We start from the raw sequence: 24,677 nt of genomic DNA, 5'->3' as shown, positions 1-24,677 counted from the left end.
CTTTGGCTAACGGAGAGACAGTGGCCCCTTTGGCTAACGGAGAGACTGTGGCCCCTTTGGCTAACGGAGAGACTGTGGCCCCTTTGGCTAACGGAGAGACTGTGGCCCCTTTGGCTAACGGAGAGACTGTGGCCCCTTTGAATAACACCACGTGAAGCGGGTGTAGGAAATGGGCGGATGAACAAACAAACCGGTCTTTTATTTTGTAGGAACATTTCCGGGAGCTGGATTAAACGCCTCCTCCCTCCCCTCCGCCTCTACTGCGGTCTGCGGTGTCGGGATGCCTTCTCGGACCGGGAGAGGCACACCTGCGGCGGCTCACCTGACGGCCTGACCGCGCTCACGGAATAGACAGCCTCGGTTGTTCTGCAGTGACGGACTGAAGATGGCGGATTAACGACTCGACGGACCGTTTCTCCTCATCGAAGGATGCGAACGGCGGCGACAAACTGCCGAGACGCTGCGGGTGATTTTTGCTGGTTTTCCGCTCCGGTTGGTGACATGCGGCAGCGCGCTAATATCGGTTATCTGCAGCGGTTACTCGGCCGCAGCCTCTCAGGTGTACTGTGAGCGGCAGATTCTCAGGTTTTACCCTGAAACTCGTTCATTTGGAGTTTCCCACAGTGTAGGAAGCAGGTCTGGGAGCTTCGGACTACAGCAGACCTTTCTGGACAATCCGACTGCCGCTAAACCTCTGAGCGATGAGGGCTTCAGGATCCAGAACCGAGACAAGGTGACTGAACCGAACTGTGTTGGAAAAAAACTGATTTTAAATTCTAATAGATTTATCTTGAAATTTTCCGGAGCTGAAGCTCCTCAGCCGCATGTCCCGGACAGCAGGGGGGGTCGGTGGATAATTCGGCTGAAACCTCCTTAACCATGGGCACACAGGGGCCCGGCAGGAAGAGGATCCCGAACCGGGACAAGCTGACGGCGGAGGACGATGCCCTGAACCAGATTGCACGAGAGGTAAGGGAGTCCTGTGAGGGGCCACAGCAGGTGCGATGGGGGCCCTGAGATTTAGTTATTAGAGCGCATCACTGGACTGACTAAATATTTATATATTTAGTACAACCGCAGTTACAAGGAACATAAAGAGTTAAAATGAAGTTCAGGTGAAATAAAATAGATTTTGTAAACATTTAAAAAGTGTTAAAAAATAAAAATGAAAGAATTCTGTCCAAACATTTGTGACAGAAGTGGATGATGAAGCAGAACAGGTGACTCTTAGGTGGTGATGAAGTGTTTTGTGGGAACAGAGTGTCTCTGTTTGGCCCCACATACTGAAGCTGGAATGTGATGCCTCCTCCTCCTCCTCTTCTTCTGTGGTGACAACAACACAAACAGACCCTCTCCTGTATCAGTGCTCTGGTTCCACAGCCTCCTCTGCCTCTGTGGTTCTGGTTCTGAGGGCCACGCCCTGTTGCTCGGTGTCCTCTCATCCACAGTGAACTCACTCAAACTGGTTTGGTTGCATTCAGTCAGAGCTGGAACATGGAAACCGGTCAGACTGGATGCTTCTTAAATCGGGCCTTTTTTCACTGGAGTCTGGTGTGGGAGAGACAGAGGGGGCTGCCTCCCTGCTGACCTACTGGGAGTGTGTTTTTGTGTGTGACCTCCATCCTTTAATCCTCAGCAACAGCATTAATCTTCATCTCAACATCACAACATGACCAGCTCACACTCATCATCATCGTTTACACAAAACAAGCACCGCTGCTTTTGAAAAGATATGAAAGTTATGGATAAAAGAAACTTTCAAGAAACTTTTGTTGGTTATTTTTCTGGGATTTTACTGGGGATTGAACTGATAACCAAAAACATTTGTTTTTTTTTGTGGTTATGCTAAAAAAAAAAACACAAAATATAAGAGAAACAAGCTGGTGAAATGTAAAAGTTTATAGTACATTACAGAACATTTATAAAGGATTCTTCTGTTTCTGTAAAATTGGGGAGAAACACTGATACCAAAGAAGAAGAAGAAATCCAAAGTAGTGTTGTATGTTTTTAAAATGTGAATGGTTTGCAGGTTTATTTTTGTGTTTTATTAGATATAAAGTGTACAATCTGTTAATAATAAGACAATAATTTATAACTGTGGAGACTTTAATATAGACTTCATCACCTCCCATGAGTCTCAGTAGAGCATTTATTAATAACAACAACACTAATAATGTTATTAATGAAAGACATACTGTAGGAATCTGATATTAAGTCCTGATATTAGGACTGCAAGAGTGAGGCAGAGTTGGATATATAGGGTTACATGTTGTACTATATTTGTACTATATAACTGGATGAGAATCGAGAACCAATAAGTAACTGAATCGATAATGAAACCGGAATTGCTGAATTCTTAATAATTCCCATCCCTAAAACTAAATATAATTCCATAACCTGTCTGATGTAAAACGTCACAGTTACAGCAGTTAATACGCCTTTATATTTTCATTGTTACTATTACTATCATAATTATAGCAAACTGTTTACATATGTGTGTTAATGAAAATGTACGCAGAAGGAGTTTCTGAATGAACTCCGCCTGCTGCCTTTGGGACAGAGAAATGGCGTCTTTTTACGTCACAATCAGACTATTCTAGATTATTTGTTTGAAATAAAAAACCTAACCAAGATATGACGTAAAATACCAACAATTAATGATTAAAGGTGAAATATTCTGTAAAAATTCCTTTTTCCATCGATCAGATGAACAATTATTTCTGCAAACGTTTCATAATAACAATATGGGAGTAAATCCCGGACGAGCCCCCAAAGGAGCCACCGAACCAGCTCAGGCTGCAGCCTGCAGGCGGACCGACATCCTCGCTTTGTTTATTTGTTTCTGGACCAGCTGACTCAACCTGTCTGGAGGTGTCATGATGTCAGCAGCGTGGTTGCCATGGTGACATGTGGAAGAGGACATTCTTCCCTCAGAGACGCCCCTGCTGGAGGAACCTGACGTTTAATTCACATTCAGTTCTTTTAATTTTTTCCTTTAGTCATTTTATTGAATTATTTAAGCAATTGATTAAAATTTCTTAACTTTAATTTTTTTAGCAATTTCTTCTTGTGTTTTTTAGCCATTCTTCTGACGATTTTCGGATAATCTTTGTATAAATTCTTGTTTTGTAACATTTTAGATGTTTTTATTCTTTTATCCGGCCATCTCCTGCTGATCTTTACCCGTTAAATGATGAAATAACGGGCAGGTGTCGGTCTGTGATCTCAGGTGTGACCTTATGTAGACGGTAAGGTGTGTTAACGCAGGAAATCACCCCGAAGTTTAAGTTCTCCCTCAGTTGTTCATCTCCCCCAGCTGGCAGACACAAGAACTGCACAGATGCACAACAGTAATCGGTCGGTGATATTGGCGCCATGCTCATGTTTGTGCGCAGGCGGAGGCGAGATTGGCGGCGAAGCGAGCGGCGCGAGCTGAGGCCCGAGAGATCCGGATGAAGGAGCTGGAGAAACAACAGAAGGAGGTCAGAGGGCGTTGGTGGAGTATGAGCTGTGATTGGCTGCTGTTTAATCAGTGGCTGGATGAATGTGTTCCTGTGAGCCGTATTGATCGAAGGGCTGATTGATAAAAGCACAGAGTGAGGCTGCGAAGCCTCAGCTGACCGGGTCATGTGAGCACAGGTCAAAGGTCACGCTGAGTGACTCTTGGTGAGACTGAGCTGGACGTGGCTGTGCTGCTGGGGTGAGTCGGATCTCTGCCAAACTTTATTCACACATCCAATTGATCACACTGCTTATTGATGAGTGATCAAAGGGGTTGATCAGCTGCAGGTATGAGCCGATTAATCGATTGGAAGCAGAGAGGCTGTTAAAGCTGATTTCATGTCACTCAGCGTTAAGATGATATGGCTTCTCAGTTCAGCTCATTTTTCTTTGCTTTCTGGACCATGTTTATGGCGCTGATTTGTACGGCAGCCTTTAACAGCCAATAATGTCAGCTGTGACCGTTTATTCACTTTATTCTTTCTTTCTTTAAAACAAAACTGGAAAATTATTCGGAACAAGTTTGGTTTTTATTTGAGCCATGAGATACTTTCCATTTGAATTTAAAGGTGACGTATTGTGTAAAACTCCTTCTTCCTGCTCCTGGGAGCAGATATCAGGGCGTCTGAGGTCACCAGCAGGTGTAAAACTCCTTCTTCCTGCTCCTGGGAGCAGATATCAGGGCGTCTGAGGTCACCAGCAGGTGTAAAAACTCCTTCTTCCTGCTCCTGGGAGCAGATATCAGGGCGTCTGAGGTCACCAGCAGCTGTAAAACTCCTTCTTCCTGTTCCTGGGAGCAGATATCAGGGCGTCTGAGGTGTAAAACTCCTTCTTCCTGCTCCTGGGAGCAGATATCAGGGCGTCTGAGGTCACCAGCAGCTGTAAAACTCCTTCTTCCTGCTCCTGGGAGCAGATATCAGGGCGTCTGAGGTCACCAGCAGGTGTAAAACTCCTTCTTCCTGCTCCTGGGAGCAGATATCAGGGCGTCTGAGGTCACCAGCAGGTGTAAAACTCCTTCTTCCTGCTCCTGGGAGCAGATATCAGGGCGTGTGAGGTCACCAGCAGGTGTAAAACTCCTTCTTCCTGTTCCTGGGAGCAGATATCAGGGCGTCTGAGGTCACCAGCAGGTGTAAAACTCCTTCTTCCTGCTCCTGGGAGCAGATATCAGGGCGTCTGAGGTCACCAGCAGGTGTAAAACTCCTTCTTCCTGCTCCTGGGAGCAGATATCAGGGCGTCTGAGGTCACCAGCAGGTGTAAAAACTCCTTCTTCCTGCTCCTGGGAGCAGATATCAGGGCGTCTGAGGTCACCAGCAGCTGTAAAACTCCTTCTTCCTGTTCCTGGGAGCAGATATCAGGGCGTCTGAGGTGTAAAACTCCTTCTTCCTGCTCCTGGGAGCAGATATCAGGGCGTCTGAGGTCACCAGCAGCTGTAAAACTCCTTCTTCCTGCTCCTGGGAGCAGATATCAGGGCGTCTGAGGTCACCAGCAGGTGTAAAACTCCTTCTTCCTGCTCCTGGGAGCAGATATCAGGGCGTCTGAGGTCACCAGCAGGTGTAAAACTCCTTCTTCCTGCTCCTGGGAGCAGATATCAGGGCGTGTGAGGTCACCAGCAGGTGTAAAACTCCTTCTTCCTGTTCCTGGGAGCAGATATCAGGGCGTCTGAGGTCACCAGCAGGTGTAAAACTCCTTCTTCCTGCTCCTGGGAGCAGATATCAGGGCGTCTGAGGTCACCAGCAGGTGTAAAACTCCTTCTTCCTGCTCCTGGGAGCAGATATCAGGGCGTCTGAGGTCACCAGCAGGTGTAAAACTCCTTCTTCCTGCTCCTGGGAGCAGATATCAGGGCGTCTGAGGTCACCAGCAGGTGTAAAACTCCTTCTTCCTGCTCCTGGGAGCAGATATCAGGGCGTCTGAGGTCACCAGCAGGTGTAAAACTCCTTTTCCTGCTCCTGGGAGCAGATATCAGGGCGTCTGAGGTCACCAGCAGGTGTAAAACTCCTTTTCCTGCTCCTGGGAGCAGATATCAGGGCGTCTGAGGTCACCAGCAGGTGTAAAACTCCTTCTTCCTGCTCCTGGGAGCAGATATCAGGGCGTCTGAGGTCACCAGCAGGTGTAAAACTCCTTCTTCCTGTTCCTGGGAGCAGATATCAGGGCGTCTGAGGTCACCAGCAGGTGTAAAACTCCTTCTTCCTGCCCCTGGGAGCAGATATCAGGGCGTCTGAGGTCATCAGCAGGTGTAAAACTCCTTCTTCCTGCTCCTGGGAGCAGATATCAGGGCGTCTGAGGTCACCAGCAGGTGTAAAACTCCTTCTTCCTGCTCCTGGTTGCTTCTTATTGGTTGGTGCTTTTACTACTTCAGCCCACAAAGGCAGAGTAATGTGGAGATGTGTGACGTTAAAAGGCCTTTGTACAGATCGCTGTAGGGTTTCACAGAGGGAATTATTTGGGTCAGCTGGTCTTCTTCTGGAATTGTTTTATTAGCCCTTTCTCCTGTTGGGATTTACTGTATGACGTAGAAGTCTCTCTCCGGACACCTAACATGGTGGAGGATGTTTGAGTGACCCTGTGACCCTGTGAGCTGTGTAGAACGTCACCTCAGTGGCGGGGAATGAGGGCGCCGTTATTGGTCCATCTTTGTTCCAGCTGTGGTGACAGATGAGGGTCGTTGGGTGGCTGAAGGATGTTTACTGATGTTTCTCTCTGCTTTCTAAGCTTCTCTCCTCCTCTTCCTCCTGCAGCTGTTCCACAGTCACAAGGTATGACTTATTCCTTCATTCCACCTTAAATTCTCTCTCCCTCGGGGGCTTGTTTTGCTCTCTGGCAGCGCCGGCTGGGTGGAGTTTACTGACTGATCAGAGATCAAAACAAGCAAACCTGAAGGAGAGCTTTCACGGTTTCCTCTGTGAATCTGTTCTAACCCTCCTCTGTCCTCCTCCTTGGCAGAAGTATTATGGTCTGGATAATAAGTGGGGTCACATTGAGCAGTGGATGGTAGGATTTTGCGGCAGCTGCTGGTCGACTCGTGCAAACCGCTGGCCGGTTTAAAGGAGCTATCCTGTGATTTCTCCTTACATGTAAATTCATTCTAAAATAGTTGGTCCTATACGAATGAAATCAGGACTTTTAATCAGAACTTACCCTGTTTTTACATTTCAGACCTGCAACATGCTCTAAAAACACCAGCTTAGAATCTAACCCTAACCTAACATAGAACCCATAATGAGGTAAAACTGGTACAAACTGACACAGTAAAGCCTGCCTCGTGTATCAGTGAGTAAAAAGGCTTTACTGAGTCACCTTTAAAGCATTCAGGGAACCTGGAGGAGTTTCAGTGTAAAGGACGAGGGAGCGAGCCTAAGCTGGACCCCGTGACCTCTGACCCCTCAGAAGGACCCCGTGACCTCTGACCCCTCAGAAGGACCCCGTGACCTCTGACCCCTCAGACATCAAGAACCGTCATTCATCAGCAGCTGATAGAAGCACATGGACAAGGGATTACTGTGGAAACCTTTGTCCAGCACCACAATACAGAGTTCCATTCACAAGCTTTACTGTGCAGGAAAGAAGCCTGATGTTAACCTCGTCCACTTCTCTGGGCTCGGAGGCGTCTGGGATGGACCGTCACACGGTGGAAACGTGTGCTGTGGTCAGACCCATCAGTATTCCACATCTTTGTTGGACCCAGAGGACGTGTTGCAGGTCTGGTTTCATTGGTGCAGGGTCTCGTCCTATCGGTGAGCGCAGAGAGCGGCGCCGCCGGTCCCCAGAACCCGGCGCCGCCGGTCCCCAGAACCCGGCGCCGCCGGTCCCCAGAACCCGGCGCCGCCGGTCCCCAGAACCCGGTTTGCCCGAGTCGGCCCAGCAGCTTCTGTTTGTTGTTGTTCTGCATGCGCTCAGACACACTCATGCATGGATTAAGCAGCTGGTTTAATCCTGTCTGACACGTCAGCTTCCTGCTCACGTGCACGCTCATGTCTCAGCTTCCTGCTCACGTGCACGCTCATGTCTCAGCTTCCTGCTCACGTGCACGCTCATGTCTCTGCTTCCTGCTCACGTGCACGCTCATGTCTCAGCTTCCTGCTCACGTGCACGCTCATGTCTCTGCTTCCTGCTCACGTGCACGCTCATGTCTCTGCTTCCTGCTCACGTGCACGCTCCTAGATGTGCTTTTATTTCCTGAAAGTTTTTTTCAGCTAATATCACATTAAAGTTCATATAATGACTTAATAATTTGTTTCTTTTTCAAATTTAATTGATATTTTTATGTTATTCTAACTTTTAGTTTTATATTTGATTTTTTTTATTTATTTAATTTAATAGTTTTTATTAATTTAATTAGGTAACTTCCATTTTATAAATTTTAAATTTCGAGTCTTTTCAGTCTTTTATTTAAACATTATTTAATGTTTTCCTTTTTAATGTTAATTTAAAAAGAACAATTTTGAAAGTTTTTCGTTTATTCAAATTTTTTCATAATATTTCTAAGTTGATGAAATATTCTCTTCTCGGTGTATTTTTTTACTTTAGTGTCTGACTTGATGACTTGAAGCTTCACATTTTCTGTTCCCACTTTTTAAGTTAAACCCTCCCATGTGCAGCACTTTGTGTTTGATCCCTGCTCGCTGTCTGTCAGGCTCTGCATGTGCTTCATCAGTCAGCTCTTCTTCTTCTCTATAACCTGTCTCTTCTTCTTCTTCGTGGCCTTCCAGGAGGACAGTGAGCGGTATTCTCGCCTCTCACGGAGACACACCTCGGTCTGTATCTAATCTTCTTCTTTCCCTCTTCGGACTGTTTAGCTGTGCTCCCTCCAGAGTCTGGACCTGCTTCTGTTTACCTGCTTACACTCTGTGTTTGTCTGTAGATGTCGGACGATGAGGAGCGCATGTCTGTGGGGAGTCGCGGCAGCCTGAAGGTAAGCGTCAGTAAAAAGGTCTGTTCCTGTTCCTTGTGAAGTCTGGTGATGGTTTTCTCTCTTTCTCCTCTTCTTCCTCCCCCAGCCTTCAGACTACAGCGGCTTTCTGGGCTCTGGGTCCCGGGCCTCCTCCAGGGCCAGTTCAGCCCGTGCGAGCCCAGTGGTGAGCGCCTCTGTCTGGTTCTGTTCACAACATAAATCAAGGTTTGATTGTTTTTTGGAGTATTTCTGTGTTTGTGTTCAGGTGGAGGAGAGGACGGATAAAGACTTCCTCGATAAGGTTGGTCTGCTCTCTTTTCTCACCTGTAAAGAGAAATAAATGCCCTAAATAAAGTGGTCTCTGTCAGGGCTCCAGGACGGCGTCCACGCTGTCCGCCGCCACGCTGGCCTCACTTGGTGGAGCGTCGTCTCGCCGAGGAAGCTGCGACACGTCGTTCTCTGTGGAGACCGAGGCGTCCATCAGAGAAATCAGGGTACAGCGAAACCTTGGATTCCAGTTTCTGGGGAAAACGAGTGTCGGAACACCTAATGACGCTGAATTCTGGTGCTATCAGGACTCCCTGGTGGAGGTGGAGGAGAAGTACCGCAGGGCGATGGTTTCCAACGCTCAGCTGCACAACGACAAGACGACTCTGATGTACCAGGTGGAGACTCTGAGGGAGGAGCTGAGCGACATGGAGGAGCTGCTGTGGGAGGCCCGGAGGCGCTGTGATGACACCAAAAAGGTCATTATTTTTCTGTGATCACAGGTTCTGAACCCAATGGCTGCTGGAAACCGCCTCAGACAAACATTACTGGGTTCATGAAGACTCCTGATTGCAGGCTGCTCTTGTTCTGATCCGTTCTCCTGCACTTACAGCTCCCTGCCTGTAGGGGGCCCTCTGAGGTCACATGGTCCCCTCATGACTCTGTGTTTGTGTCTGTTCAGGAGTTTGAGCACGAGCATCAGGCTCACAGCGTCCTGCAGTTTCACTTCAAAGAGATGAAAGAGACTCTGAGACACGCCGAGGAGCTGCTGACGGTCAGTTACTGCACACTTCCTGCTCTGTACACGCTAAGTACACGCTCTGTACACGCTAAGTACACGCTGAGAACACGCTCTGTACACGCTAAGTACACGCTAAGTACACGCTCTGTACACGCTCTGTACACGCTAAGTACACGCTGAGAACACGCTAAGTACACGCTAAATACACGCTCTGTACACGCTAAGTACACGCTCTGTACACGCTCTGTACACGCTAAGTACACGCTCTGCACACGCTAAGTACTCGCTAAGTACACGCTCTGTACACGCTCTGTACACGCTCTGTACACGCTCTGTACACGCTAAGTACACGCTCTGTACACGCTAAGTACACGCTCTGCACACGCTAAGTACTCGCTAAATGCACGCTAAGTACACGCTGAGAACACGCTCTGTACACGCTAAGTACACGCTCTGCACACGCTAAGTACTCGCTAAATGCACGCTAAGTACACGCTGAGAACACGCTCTGTACACGCTAAGTACACGCTCTGCACACGCTAAGTACTCGCTAAATGCACGCTAAGTACACGCTGAGAACACGCTCTGTACACGCTAAGTACACGCTAAGTACACGCTAAGTACACGCTAAATACACGCTCTGTACACGCTCTGTACACGCTCTGTACACGCTAAGTACACGCTCTGCACACGCTAAGTACACGCTCTGCACACGCTAAGTACTCGCTAAATGCACGCTGAGAACACGCTCTGTACACGCTAAGTACACGCTAAGTACACGCTCTGTACACGCTCTGTACACGCTCAGTACACGCTAAGTACACGCTGAGAACACGCTCTGCACACGCTCTGTACACGCTAAGTACACGCTAAATACACGCTCTGTACACGCTAAGTACACGCTAAGAACACGCTGAGAACACGCTCTGTACACGCTAAGTACACGCTAAATACACGCTAAGTACACGCTGAGAACACGCTCTGCACACTCTCTGTACACGCTAAGTACACACTAAGTACACGCTGAGAACACGCTCTGTACACGCTAAATACACGCTAAGTACACGCTAAGTACACGCTAAGTACATGGTAAGTACACGCTGAGAACACAATCTACCCGCACTCAGTACTACAGGTGATCCTCAGATTGATTAAAGTCTTCCAAAGTGGATAAAATGGTTATATTTTTGCAACTTTAATCCCTAAACCACCCTTCCTCTGAATATAACAGGCTGAAAGTCCTACATTAACATCAAATTCAAGAGTCAAGAAGCTTTATTTATCCCGAGGGAAATTGCTGTGGAACAGTTATGGTACAAGATAAAAAAAATGAAATTGTCTTGTTTCTTCTCACCACCACTAGAGAACAGACATGTTTTATCTGAATTATATCCTGAATTAAGGGGTCTTCAGCTTTAAAATGTTCCAGCAAATTAATGAGGAAGTGAATGAAATAAAATGCTGTATCAGTGGCGGCCATTAGCTCATGCAGCTAAGAGGAAGTGTTTATATGGACGATGTCCGGGTGAAATTTAGCTCTATATATAGATACAGTGAGTTACTGTATTGATCCCAGAGGGAAACAGTTTAGCAGTTAGCTGTAAGTTAGCAGTTAGCTGTGAGTTAGCAGTTAGCTGTAAGTTAGCAGTTACCTGTAAGTTAGCAGTTACCTGTAAGTTAGCTGTAAGTTAGCAGTTAGCTGTAAGTTAGCAGTTAGCTGTAAGTTAGCAGTTAGCTGTAAGTTAGCAGTTACCTGTAAGTTAGCAGCAGATGCTAGCAAACAATGCTTTCTCATCCACAGTAATGGACCAAGCCGGAGATGTTTAGCGTAACTCGTAGTAATGCATGTGAACCGTTAATTACTGCGTTTAAACATTTTGGATATATTAACCTCATTAAACAGTTGTACCTGGAGACCTCCATCTTTCTCAGAAACATGCCGATAATGTAACGTTAGCACATACAGATAGACGCTTTCTTACCGTGACAGAGGCAGAACGAGATTAATATCCAGCATCTCACTGGAATAAGCCTGAGTTGGCTGCTCCTGACTTCCACAGATTCTCTTTGCATGAACTAGCACCCGATTGGTGAACAGCTGTCGTTAGCTTCAGTTAGCTTGCCTGCTGTTTACATACTGCTGCAGTGTCTCTGTCCATACTTCACGTGATGCTGTCCACCTGGAACCTTTCTGCTCCTCACAGTTTCAAACATAAGTCAAAATCTCTCTATTTCATATTCTGCCACATTTTAATGAAAGAAGCACTGAAACACACCCCTTACTTTACAAAACTAACCAAAGTTAGACCGTTTCTTTTCCTCTTTCAGTGATTTCTGGTTCTGTACCATCCTGTTTTACAAATGAAAACAGGAATAATGAAACGCATGTAGAACAGCCTGTAGCTGCTCTGACTAAGCAGTGGATGTTAAGTTATTATAAATCCCTCTGAAGACCAATAATCTAATGATGAATAAGTAAGAAGGGGTTGTCGTTAAAGCTTTAACCTACTCCCAGGTTCACCAACGGAGCTCTCTGACTGATATCAAACAAGTTGTTTTGGTTTTTGCTAAAACAACATTTCAGTTGTTTTGAACTGGTTTGATCACCTTAAATGGGAAGTGATGAGTGAAAGTTTTTTTTTCCATCTATGTGAGGTAAACCTCGAGGGAGACCTTTCCAGATATCCACACACTTCCTCTGGATGATGTCACTTCCTGTTATGATAAATTATCTGTCTTCACTGTCAAAGACGTGATGTTATTCGAAGGGACTGGATAGTGTAGTGGTGAGAGACCTGGGTTCAAACCCCCTGCATGAAAGGCACTACCTCCAGTAGGGGTCCTTAGGCAACCCTAACCCTATATGCCTACCTGTAAGTTGCTTTGGATAAAAGCGTCTGCTAAATGCATAAACATGATGTTTATTCATTTTGTCTGTTGGTCTTTTGGTCAAAATTGAGACAAAACATGGAAAAAAATGTTGAATAGGTTTAGATTTGAATAATGTGTGGCTTTAAAGGAGCTAATACTAACACTAACTGCTTCCGCTTGCCGCTCTTCTTCCTCCTTCCCTTTCCTTTTCCTTTTGGTCTCTACTGTCTCCTTTTGGTCTCTACTGACTCCTGCCGGTCTCTACTGACTCCTGTCGGTCTCTACTGTCTCCTGCCGGTCTCTACTGTCTCCTGCCGGTCTCTACTGACTCCTGCCGGTCTCTACTGTCTCCTGTCGGTCTCTACTGTCTCCTGCCGGTCTCTACTGTCTCCTGCCGGTCTCTACTGACTCCTGCCGGTCTCTACTGTCTCCTGCCGGTCTCTACTGACTCCTGCCGGTCTCTACTGTCTCCTGTCGGTCTCTACTGTCTCCTGCCGGTCTCTACTGACTCCTGTCGGTCTCTACTGACTCCTGCCGGTCTCTACTGACTCCTGTCGGTCTCTACTGACTCCTGCCGGTCTCTACTGACTCCTGCCGGTCTCTACTGACTCCTGTCGGTCTCTACTGACTCCTGCCGGTCTCTACTGTCTCCTGCCGGTCTCTACTGACTCCTGCCGGTCTCTACTGACTCCTGCCGGTCTCTACTGACTCCTGCCGGTCTCTACTGACTCCTGTCGGTCTCTACTGTCTCCTGCCGGTCTCTACTGTCTCCTGCCGGTCTCTACTGTCTCCTGCCGGTCTCTACTGTCTCCTGCCGGTCTCTACTGACTCCTGCCGGTCTCTACTGACTCCTGCCGGTCTCTACTGTCTCCTGCCGGTCTCTACTGACTCCTGTCGGTCTCTACTGTCTCCTGCCGGTCTCTACTGACTCCTGCCGGTCTCTACTGGTCCCGCCTCGTCAGGAAGTGTCTGATCTGCGTCTGAAGAGCAGCACTTACTGTCAGGAGATTGCAGACTTGCAGGAGGCTTTGCAGTGGAAAGAGAAGAAGATTGGGGTATGGTCTGCAGACTTAGGGGGTTTCTAATGTTTCCAAAGGCAGAACCTTTGGTGCAGTGCCTCAGATAAACTGGTCCCTGACAGGATCCAAAGTGATGTCTCAGACTGATGAGCTGAAACAGCTTCATAAATGATGTTTCTAAGTTTATTTAACACAGAAACATGTTTTTAATTTTCTGATTGGAGAAACAGAACTGACCCAAACACTTCAGAACCACAAAGTTCTGCTCTGCCTCTGAGAAATGTTGAAGCTTTTCTAACCTGTTTCCTGTTCTCGCTGTCTGCCCTTCACTAACTCCTTCCTTCCTCTTCCCTCGGCCGCCTCCTTCAGGCGTTAGAGCGGCAGAGAGAAATTTCCGACATCGTTCGGATTGAGCGCGACCGGCTCAGAGACGAGGTGGTCCGACTGAGAGATGTACTGAAGGTATTCAGATGTCCTGGGATCACTTCATGTTCCCAGCCAACTTTGAATCATAAATGAAACCTTGAAAACCTCATCGGCTTCATCTGCAAGCAAAACGCAGTTTTATGAAATGAATTATTAAGATGGGGTTCATTGTAATTCACTTCACAAACAAGTTTTAACTTCATAAAGTTCCAAACTATTTCAAATAATTCAGTAACTCAGTTTTAGTCTTAGAATGAAAACTGAAAATGACTTCATCCTAGTAAAACTCTCTAAGGTCCAGATGACCTTTCTGTTCGTTGTCTTTTTCCAGAGCTGTACTGTTGGATTACCGGTGGTTAACTGATGGTTTCAGGGTTAGATATTTACATTTCTGTGGGTGTTCTGGGGTTATTGATCGATCAACGACTGTCTGCCAAACAGAAACACGGAGTGGTCGTGTCCCCTGACCTCAACACCAACGGGGACACAGAGGTGGGCGTGGTCGAGGATGATGTCAGCGAAGAATCAGCCTCCCTGTTGGCTCAGGAGCCGCATCACGGCGGCAGGGAGAGCATGCTGGGTAGGTGTAGGTTCAGCTAACAGTTCTTGTTCTTGTAAAACCTACTAAAATGCAAGTTTGTGTCTGTAACAAGTGCATGTCTGATCAGAACCTTTCAGCACCTTTAACAGAAGATCAAAACAAAAATCCTCCTGTAATTCTTCTGTGATCAGAACCTCCATCTGTCATCGCCCCGGTTAATTCGCACCCTCTCTACACGTATCTTTACATCCTGTATGTCTGCGGTGTCCTCCAATTTCTCCTCATGAATTTTCAGGGAAACCTTGTGAGTGGCGGCCAGCAGAAGGCAGGAAACGCCCTCAGAGTGATATCAACCACAGCAGGCAGCCCAGAAAGAGGCTGAGCGCAGCTGAGAAAAGTCTGAGGAGAGTCGAGGCAACAAGAAACCAGCAACCAAAGCACAAGGCATGTGAAAAGGATCCGACCAAGAAATCTACTGGAGTGGATGAAAACCTGCTGAAAAATGAAGGCGTGAAGAAACAATGGATGAAGAAATGTGACAAGACAATTATTCCTGTTCGCAAAGCTTCAACCGAGAAAGTTCTGAAATCCAGACTGATTCCTCCTCGACCTGCTAATGACATCATCCTGGATAACAAAGCCATCATATTGAGTCTTTTGGCTGCTGGAAAACTCAACTATCTGTCTGAGGTGAAGCAAGAACCAGATGGTTCTGGGGTTCTGGTAAAGGAGGCTCCATCCCCTGAAAAACAAGCATCTACTCCAGAGGAGAAAGATGGCGCCATGAGCAGCAGTGGAAGAAGCTCAGAGGAAGGTGCTCCTGATCTGCCAGCTGAGCATAAAACACACGACATTAGGACTGCAGGGAACAGCTGGAAGGAAAAGGACTCTGTACCGAACACTGAGTCTGAAGGAGGTGAAGACGTCATCATTAAGAAGGAGGAGCCTAAAGTGGATGATTCCACACCTGAGGAGGACCAGAGGATTCATGAGCCAGGCTGTGGAGGTGTTCAGCTTCCCAGAGGTTCCCCTGAAAGTCCAGAAACTACAGCAGCGACACTTTTTGGTCCAGAGGAAATGTGGACTTGTTTGGAGGGGGTGGTTAAAGGCACGCTACAAGTCAATAATCAGGGTTTAGTGGCTGAAATGTCAAGAATCTTCTCTGAAATCCTGATCTCGCTTCACCAGTGGACCTCAAATTTGGAGAATACGCTGCAGAACGCGTCTGTTCATCATGATGGAGGTGGAAAAGAATTCACCAGCCCTGAGATGAATCCCAGACTCTATGCAGGGGGGGAACTGTCCCAGACTGACGTAACCAAACCAGATCCTACATGTGTGCAAGTATCAGAACGAGTCGGTTCACCTTCTGGGAAAGAATCAACTGGGTCCAAAAGTAAAGTTTGCTCAGCTGTTCAGAATCCTCCAACAAAAGATGTCCAAGAAAGGGACCCTGAGGTGGACCCTGGATCCCGTCCAGAAGAACCAGGAGCCAGTCCTGCTGATGCAGTGGTGGAAAGCAGCTCCAAGGAGTTTGTTTTCATTGAATCGTACTTCGCTGAACCTCTCCGAACCACAGCCATGACGGAAAGTCAGAGCTACCTCGTAGCTTCTGCCAAAGAGCCAAAGGAGCTGAAAAGGAGTCAAACAGTGTCGTCAAGTTCTCAGGTTGGACAAAGTTCAAAGGTCAGAAGGCTGATAGAGGAGACGGCAGAGGAAATCAAAGCTATGGCTGTTCCAGAGCTGGTGCTGCTGAGCCTGCAGGAAGGAAGGCCGCTCGCAGACAGGTCCAGTGCTGGTTCTCTGGGGGAGCTGTCGGCCACCGACATGGACAGCTGCGAGGAGGCTGGCGAAGAAGAGGTCCTCCAGCAGACTGCGGCCGGAGACGCCTGAGCTGAAACCAAAGTACGGGACCGACCACGGACAGCAGGGAGGGTGGAAGCTCCGCTCTTCCTCTGCTGTTTCAGGGGCAGAATGGGTGCCACCTGCTGGTGATCTCAGGAACTGAGCTTTAATGATGATTCACTCACTCAGATGATTGAGCTAATGTTGTTTTACGTGTTCAAATAAATCTGGATCAATAAAAAGACCAATGTAACTTCTCACATCATGTTTTATCAGTAGATAAGTCTCTCAACATCAAAGGTAAGCAACATATCGTTATTTTTTGTTTTTATACAATTTCCCCAATAATTCCCTTTGATTTATATTTACTGATGGGTTGTTTCAGTTCAATAATCTGTGATTAAGGTGATAAAATAATTAAAAACTGGGTCAAATCTGAATGTAATGATTGTACCACGCTGAGTTTGTCTGTTTTGTTTTCATACAACTTACATTTTACCGTGTTATTTTATGTTGGTCGAACTTTGTTTATTGGACTGGTTCCATGGTTAGAATTGGCTGAAATAACTGGGTTGATTTTCATGTAATTTAGGTGATGAAATGATTAAATGCTGGATCAAATCTGAATGTAATGTTTGTACCTGAAGGTCTATGACGCTGAACTTTATATCAGACCCTGACGGAGTGATGGAGTTCCTCAGGGTTCATGTTGGCTTTGGTCCAGTCTCCCGGTGAAGGGGATGTGTTGAGTGTGTCGCAGAATATCACTGTTCAGATTGCATCCTCATCAGGTTGATAAAGTGGGATCCTCTGGACTTGGTTTTTACTCGTCCAAACGCAGACTTTTTAATCCTGAAGTTAAAGGAGCAGAAGCTTCATTCAGTTTTCTTCTGTGTTTCAGAGCTGCGGCTGAAGAAGCTGTTTGAGGAAAGAGAGGGCTTACGGGACCAGGTAACGTGAGAAGTCTGCAGCTCAAAGCAGGTCAAGATCTTCTGGAAGGTGTCTAAAATCTGTGTGAACAGGTGCGGCTGCTCAAGTCTCAGCTGGATCAGAGGAACGGGGCGGACGCAGTCCAGAACCCAGAGGAAGGCAGTCTGGAGAACGGGATGGGCCCCCATCTGCTGGACCTGCAGAGTGAGTTCCTCCTCTTCAACTCTGCTCTCCATCAGCTGAAGAATCCGCAACACATTCAGTTTGTTTTTTCTTCAGGAGACGCCAACAGACAGATCAGTGAGCTCAAATTCAAACTGGTGAAGTCGGAACAGGAAGTCGCAGCTCTGGAGCAGAACGTAAGTGTGTCAGCTTGATTTGATCTGCAGCAGCGGGTGAAAGGAGGAGGCCGCTCAGCACCATTAGAGACAAGATCACAAATAGGGCTGCAGCTGTGGAATGTTTTGGTAATCAAGTATTCTATTGAATATTCCATCGAGTGATCGGATAAAACATTCTTTGCTTATTTAAAGCCCGATTATAAATATACAACAGAAAGTTGTGCTGTTATGGTGCACCAGCTCCATCTTACAATGTACACACACCATGATGTTGTCGTTAGTTTTTTCATGTAAAATGATCCCACACCTTCGACGTCTTCTGTCTGTTCCTCTCATTACTTTCGCTTTGCTGCATTTGCTTATTTTCGCTGTTTTTGGTCCCGGCGTCTGCCGTTCTGTACATCAACACCTAACCCTCTGTACATCAACACCTAACCCTAACCCTCTGTACATCAACACCTAACCCTAACCCTCTGTACATCAACTACTAACCCTAACCCTCTGTACATCAACTACTAACCCTCTGTACATCAACTACTAACCCTAACCCTCTGTACTTCAACACCTAACCCTAACCCTCTGTACATCAACACCTAACCCTCTGTACATCAACACCTAACCCTAACCCTCTGTACATCAACACCTAACCCTAACCCTCTGTACATCAACACCTAACCCTAACCCTCTGTACATCAACACCTAACCCTAACCCTCTGTACATCAACTACTAACCCTAACCCTCTGTACATCAACACCTAACCCTAACCCTCTGTACATCAACTACTAACCCTCTGTACATCAACTACTAACCCTAACCCTCTGTACTTCAACACCTAACCCTAACCCTCTGTACATCAACACCTAACCCTCTGTACATCAACACCTAACCCTAACCCTCTGTACATCAACACCTAACCCTAACCCTCTGTACATCAACACCTAACCCTAACCCTCTGTACATCAACACCTAACCCTAACCCTCTGTACATCAACTACTAACCCTAACCCTCTGTACATCAACACCTAACCCTAACCCTCTGTACATCAACTACTAACCCTCTGTACATCAACTACTAACCCTAACCCTCTGTACTTCAACACCTAACCCTAACCCTCTGTACATCAACTACTAACCCTCTGTACTTCAACACCTAACCCTAACCCTCTGTACATCAACACCTAACCCTAACCCTCTGTACATCAACACCTAACCCCTAACCCTCTGTACATCAACACCTAACCCTAACCCTCTGTACATCAACACCTAACCCTAACCCTCTGTACATCAACACCTAACCCTAACCCTCTGTACATCAACTACTAACCCTCTGTACATCAACTACTAACCCTAACCCTCTGTACTTCAACACCTAACCCTAACCCTCTGTACATCAACTACTAACCCTCTGTACTTCAACACCTAACCCTAACCCTCTGTACATCAACACCTAACCCTAACCCTCTGTACATCAACACCTAACCCTAACCCTCTGTACATCAACACCTAACCCTAACCCTCTGTACATCAACACCTAACCCTAACCCTCTGTACATCAACACCTAACCCTAACCCTCTGTACATCAACACCTAACCCCTAACCCTCTGTACATCAACACCTAACCCTAACCCCTAACCCTCTGTACATCAACACCTAACCCTAACCTCTGTACATCAACACCTAACCCTCTGTACATCAACACCTAACCCCTAACCCTCTGTACATCAACACCTAACCCTAACCCTCTGTACATCAACACCTAACCCTAACCCTCTGTACATCAACACCTAACCCTCTGTACATCAACACCTAACCCCTAACCCTCTGTACATCAACCCCTAACCCTAACCTTCAGACATTTCTACATTGATGGAATAAATTCCTACAGTAGTACGGACTGTGAATGCAACACTGGGTTACCTAGCAACATTAACCCCATAATGCAGATCGTTGTTGTGTTTTGAAGTTGTACGAGTAGAATTAAAGTTCTGCCAGCATGCACGGCCCAACGAAGAGCTGCAGCAGCTGCTGCTTCGTGGGTGTTGGAGCATTTTCATGATTTTATTATGTGCATTTTTGATTTGCCTTTGTCAGATCTGACCAAATTAAAAAATAAATAATAAACTTTGGTTATTTTTCAGAACATAAATTTGTTTTCTATTATCTATTGATTTATGAATCTGGCCCAGCTGAATATGTAACTGAGCAGCTGTAACGTGAGCTTTAGATTTAATTAAATAAGGCTTCGACGCAGAGGAAATTCCTCGATCATTTTTTGTAATCGAGTTTCTCGAGGAATCGTTGAAGCCCTAATCACAAATATCTGAACATATGACGCCTCACAGGGACATGACTGAGCACAGCGTGCATTAATACTCCAAATCACGTGATCGGTTTGAGGTGAGGCAGCTTCACGCTATTCACTAGTTATTAAATTGTGTTGATAGGCCAAGAAAAAGCAGCTTCCCCTGAATATTGAGCTCACATTTGATGTAGGAACAAACGGTAAAAAAGAGCAGGAAGTGTTGGAGGCAAGCCAAGGTAAACGGTTTTTAAAGTGAAATAGAAAGGTCAGAAACACTGGATCCTGGAGGGTAAAGAGTGGAAGATGAGCAGCGTGAAAAAGAACCAGCAGAACGTAAAGATATGAACAAGGAACAAAGGCTTCGGCTGTCTTTAAAGGTTAAAGTTTGGACCTGACCCAGTCTACACCTCGTCAGGCGCTCCATCAGCTTCAACCAGTTTCAACCACCAGAACCAGAGGTCCTGAACCTTCCACTTGTCATTACTAGCAGAGTTCAGGTTAGATCCATCCAAACATTTTACCGTCTCCTCAGGTGATCCGTCTGGAGGGGCAGGTGAGTCGCTACAAGTCGGCGTCGGAAAACGGCGAGAAGGTGGAAGACGAGCTGAAGGTGGAGAAGAGAAAACTGCAGAGAGAGGTGAGCGCGCCCCTTTCTGTCTGTTGCTTTGAAAGATGGTGTTTTTGGGTTAGATTTCTATCATGTGACCTGTTGCTTTGAAAGATGGTGTTTTTGGGTTAGATTTCTATCATGTGACCTGTTGCTTTGGCGTCCCCGCAGCTCCGCTCGGCTCTGGACCGGATCGACGAGCTGGAGGCCACGAACAGCCACCTGTGCAAACGCCTGGAGAAGATGAAAGCCAACCGGAGCGCCCTGCTGGCCCAGCAGTGACGCTCCGTTCTGGGGTGGGGGGGGGTCCATGGGAGGCGTCTCTGGAGGTCAGAAAATCCAACAGAGACCATCAGAAACGAGCTTAACCCCTCTGGGTGCGCTCTGTGTGTCAGCAGGGGAGTCAGAGAAAACCCAGCAAAACGTCCTGAAACGCAGGTCTGATCCGTCTCTGAAGAATTCCTGCCGTGAATGTAGAGACACTTTTCAAACAGAAGCAGCACAGGAGGAGCCCCCCCCAGCTACACAGCTGCAGCTTTCATGAATGTAAGAGCATCAGCAGCTTCATTTCAGAGAAAATATTCAGTTTTCTGTAACGAGAGATGAATCAGGTGGTTTTTACCTGTCTGGTACCTCAGAATCAGACCTAACCCCACCCTCCCCTCCTCTGTTTCATCGGCTCTTCTGTCGTCATGGTCAGACATCGTGTGACGAAAAAGAAAGAAATGTGTGGTAAAACTGTGGTAAACCCCGCCCACCTGGCGCTGCAGGAGTGTTAAAGCAAGCGCTCCGTCTCTTAAAGTGTGGCACGAGCTCTGCTCCACCACTGGGGCGTGGTTTCCGTCAGGAACTGGGTCGAACCAGATTAAACTGGTCTGGAACAGAGTTTTGGACCTGGTTTTTCTTACCTGTTGTCATGATTTCCCCTTTCTTATTTTACCTGAGTTTAGCCTGCAGGTGAAGCTGTACGACACACATCAGTTCAAACTATTTAAACACATACTTAAACTGAACCCATCTGGACCCGGTGGGACTCGGACCCGCCACCGTCCTGTTCAGGCAGCAGAAGGTGACGTGGCTAAATGGACACATGGACCTGGACTGTCCAGGAGTCTTCATTTTGGTTTTCAGGACTTCTGACAGTCAGGATGTAACATCACCAGCTTGGAAACGTCTGTAATCGATCAATCAACCAATCAGTGTGGTTTGGTCCCTTTTTCCTGGCCGAGTCTGACAGAACTGAACCGTCCTTGTTGCCAGGATGGATGATGAGTGGATGAGTACCTGCTGACTGGGTCCTATTGATTAGGACGTCTGGGTGTATGATCAGGGCTGGGCCGGGTTTTATTGATCGGTGTGACAGGTGATGGAAGCACTATAATAAAGTCGTGGAACATCTCCGTGCTGTTGTTTGGAGTCTTGAATGAGTCGACTGCAGGTTCTGGTCCACAGGACCTGATCTGGGTCAGGTATGTCATCACAGGCAGCTGAATCCTAGAGCAGATGACCACAGAGGAGGTTTTCTTTCAGAAAACCACAACATTTTCACAATAACGTTCTGAACACCAACGAGTTGAAGCCAGAGACTGTTATTCCTTGGACCCACAGTGTGTGACCTCACCAGAGGTAAATTTCATAGCACCATGTAAGACATGGCTTATTCGCTGTAGAACAAATGTAACATTCATCTTTAGAGGAAGAACAACCTGTGGTCAAATAGAATTAAACATAAGTAAAAAGTGACCAGATGTGTTGTTATTCAGCAACCGTGATGATGATTATTAAAAACACCTGTCTGTACGGTAACCTGCAGTACGGTAACCTGTCTGTACGGTAACCTGCAGTACGGTAACCTGCGGTACGGTAACCTGCGGTACGGTAACCTGCAGTACGGTAACCTGCCGTACGGTAACCTGCAGTACGGTAACCTGCAGTACGGTAACCTGCCGTACGGTAACCTGCAGTACGGTAACCTGCCGTAAGGTAACCTGCCGTACGGTAACCTGCAGTGCGGTAACCTGCCGTACGGTAACCTGCAGTGCGGTAACCTGCCGTAAGGTAACCTGCCGTAAGGTAACCTGCAGTACGGTAACCTGCAGTACGGTAACCTGCCGTAAGGTAACCTGCCGTACGGTAACCTGCAGTGCGGTAACCTGCCGTACGGTAACCTGCAGTACGGTAACCTGCAGTACGGTAACCTGCAGTACGGTAACCTGCCATAAGGTAACCTGCCGTACGGTAACCTGCCGTAAGGTAACCTGCCGTACGGTAACCTGCAGTGCGGTAACCTGCCGTACGGTAACCTGCAGTACGGTAACCTGCAGTACGGTAACCTGCAGTACGGTAACCTGCAGTACGGTAACCTGCAGTACGGTAACCTGCCGTAAGGTAACCTGCCGTACGGTAACCTGCAGTACGGTAACCTGCAGTACGGTAACCTGCAGTACGGTAACCTGCCGTACGGTAACCTGCCGTACGGTAACCTGCAGTGCGGTAACCTGCCGTACGGTAACCTGCAGTACGGTAACCTGCAGTACGGTAACCTGCAGTACGGTAACCTGCAGTACGGTAACCTGTCTGTACGGTAACCTGCCGTACGGTAACCTGCAGTACGGTAACCTGCAGTACGGTAACCTGTCTGTACGGTAACCTGCAGTACGGTAACCTGCAGTACGGTAACCTGCAGTACGGTAACCTGCCTGTACGGTAACCTGCAGTACGGTAACCTGCCTGTACGGTAACCTGCAGTACGGTAACCTGCAGTACGGTAACCTGTCTGTACGGTAACCTGCCGTACGGTAACCTGCAGTACGGTAACCTGCAGTACGGTAACCTGTCTGTACGGTAACCTGCAGTACGGTAACCTGCAGTACGGTAACCTGCAGTACGGTAACCTGTCTGTACGGTAACCTGCAGTACGGTAACCTGCAGTACGGTAACCTGCAGTACGGTAACCTGCCTGTACGGTAACCTGCAGTACGGTAACCTGCAGTACGGTAACCTGCCTGTACGGTAACCTGCCTGTACGGTAACCTGCCTGTACGGTAACCTGCCGTACGGTAACCTGCCTGTACGGTAACCTGCAGTACGGTAACCTGCAGTACGGTAACCTGCAGTACGGTAACCTGCCGTACGGTAACCTGCAGTACGGTAACCTGCAGTACGGTAACCTGCCTGTACGGTAACCTGCCTGTACGGTAACCTGCCGTACGGTAACCTGCCTGTACGGTAACCTGCAGTACGGTAACCTGCAGTACGGTAACCTGCCTGTACGGTAACCTGCCTGTACGGTAACCTGCAGTACGGTAACCTGCAGTACGGTAACCTGTCTGTACGGTAACCTGCCGTACGGTAACCTGCAGTACGGTAACCTGCAGTACGGTAACCTGCCTGTACGGTAACCTGCCTGTACGGTAACCTGCAGTACGGTAACCTGCAGTACGGTAACCTGCAGTACGGTAACCTGCCGTACGGTAACCTGCAGTACGGTAACCTGCAGTACGGTAACCTGCCTGTACGGTAACCTGCCTGTACGGTAACCTGCCGTACGGTAACCTGCCGTACGGTAACCTGCAGTACGGTAACCTGCCGTACGGTAACCTGCAGTACGGTAACCTGCCTGTACGGTAACCTGCAGTACGGTAACCTGCCGTACGGTAACCTGCCGTAAGGTAACCTGCCGTAAGGTAACCTGCCGTACGGTAACCTGCCGTACGGTAACCTGCAGTACGGTAACCTGCCTGTACGGTAACCTGCAGTACGGTAACCTGCAGTACGATAACCTGCCTGTACGGTAACCTGCAGTACGGTAACCTGCCGTACGGTATCCTGCCGTACGGTAACCTGCCGTACGGTATCCTGCCGGTACGGTAACCTGCCGGTACGGTAACCTGCCTGTACGGTAACCTGCCGTACGGTATCCTGCCGTACGGTATCCTGCCGTACGGTATCCTGCCGTACGGTAACCTGCCGTACGGTATCCTGCCGTAAGGTAACCTGCAGTACGGTAACCTGCAGTACGGTAACCTGCCGTACGGTAACCTACAGTACGGTAACCTGCCTGTACGGTAACCTGCCTGTACGGTAACCTGCCTGTACGGTAACCTGCAGTACGGTAACCTGCAGTACGGTAACCTGCCGTACGGTAACCTGCAGTACGGTAACCTGCCGTAAGGTAACCTGCCTGTACGGTAACCTGCCGTACGGTAACCTGCAGTACGGTAACCTGCCTGTACGGTAACCTGCCGTACGGTAACCTGCAGTACGGTAACCTGCAGTACGGTAACCTGCCGTACGGTAACCTGCCGTACGGTAACCTGCCGTACGGTAACCTGCAGTACGGTAACCTGCCGTAAGGTAACCTGCAGTACGGTAACCTGCAGTACGGTAACCTGC

The 24,677-nt window shown here is 47.7% G+C and overlaps 1 protein-coding gene across 6 annotated transcripts; it reads left to right on the top strand.

Annotated features, from left to right (window-relative positions):
* The first annotated feature begins 245 nt into the window (after positions 1-245).
* On the top strand, positions 246-21,680 carry lrrfip1b (leucine rich repeat (in FLII) interacting protein 1b). 6 transcript variants are annotated; one of them, XM_072379250.1, is made up of 19 exons: positions 246-733; positions 813-969; positions 3,396-3,482; positions 6,237-6,254; positions 6,442-6,489; positions 8,208-8,252; positions 8,360-8,410; positions 8,496-8,573; positions 8,655-8,690; positions 8,758-9,135; positions 9,339-9,431; positions 13,232-13,324; positions 13,658-13,750; positions 14,156-14,294; positions 17,002-17,051; positions 17,123-17,234; positions 17,310-17,389; positions 20,208-20,312; positions 20,454-21,680. In XM_072379250.1, the coding sequence occupies exons 1-19, from the start codon at positions 702-704 to the stop codon at positions 20,562-20,564; spliced, it is 1,806 nt and encodes a 601-aa protein (XP_072235351.1). In that variant the 5' UTR covers positions 246-701; the 3' UTR covers positions 20,565-21,680. The 6 variants fall into 6 exon arrangements, with proteins under 6 accessions (XP_072235351.1, XP_072235352.1, XP_072235353.1 ...); XM_072379251.1 differs by lacking the exons at positions 6,237-6,254; positions 6,442-6,489 and having other exon boundaries at positions 247-733; XM_072379253.1 differs by lacking the exons at positions 6,237-6,254; positions 6,442-6,489; positions 8,208-8,252 and having other exon boundaries at positions 250-733; positions 8,758-8,883; positions 8,965-9,135.
* Positions 21,681-24,677: the final 2,997 nt, after the last annotated feature.

The sequence above is a fragment of the Leuresthes tenuis genome, unplaced genomic scaffold (genome assembly GCF_036924035.1).
Source record: "Leuresthes tenuis unplaced genomic scaffold, fLeuTen1.0.hap1 SCAF_1, whole genome shotgun sequence".
In the NCBI taxonomy this organism is placed as follows: domain Eukaryota; kingdom Metazoa; phylum Chordata; class Actinopteri; order Atheriniformes; family Atherinopsidae; genus Leuresthes; species Leuresthes tenuis.
Note: the sequence above shows the minus strand (reverse complement) of the source record. Positions and strands in the feature narration are given on the sequence as shown.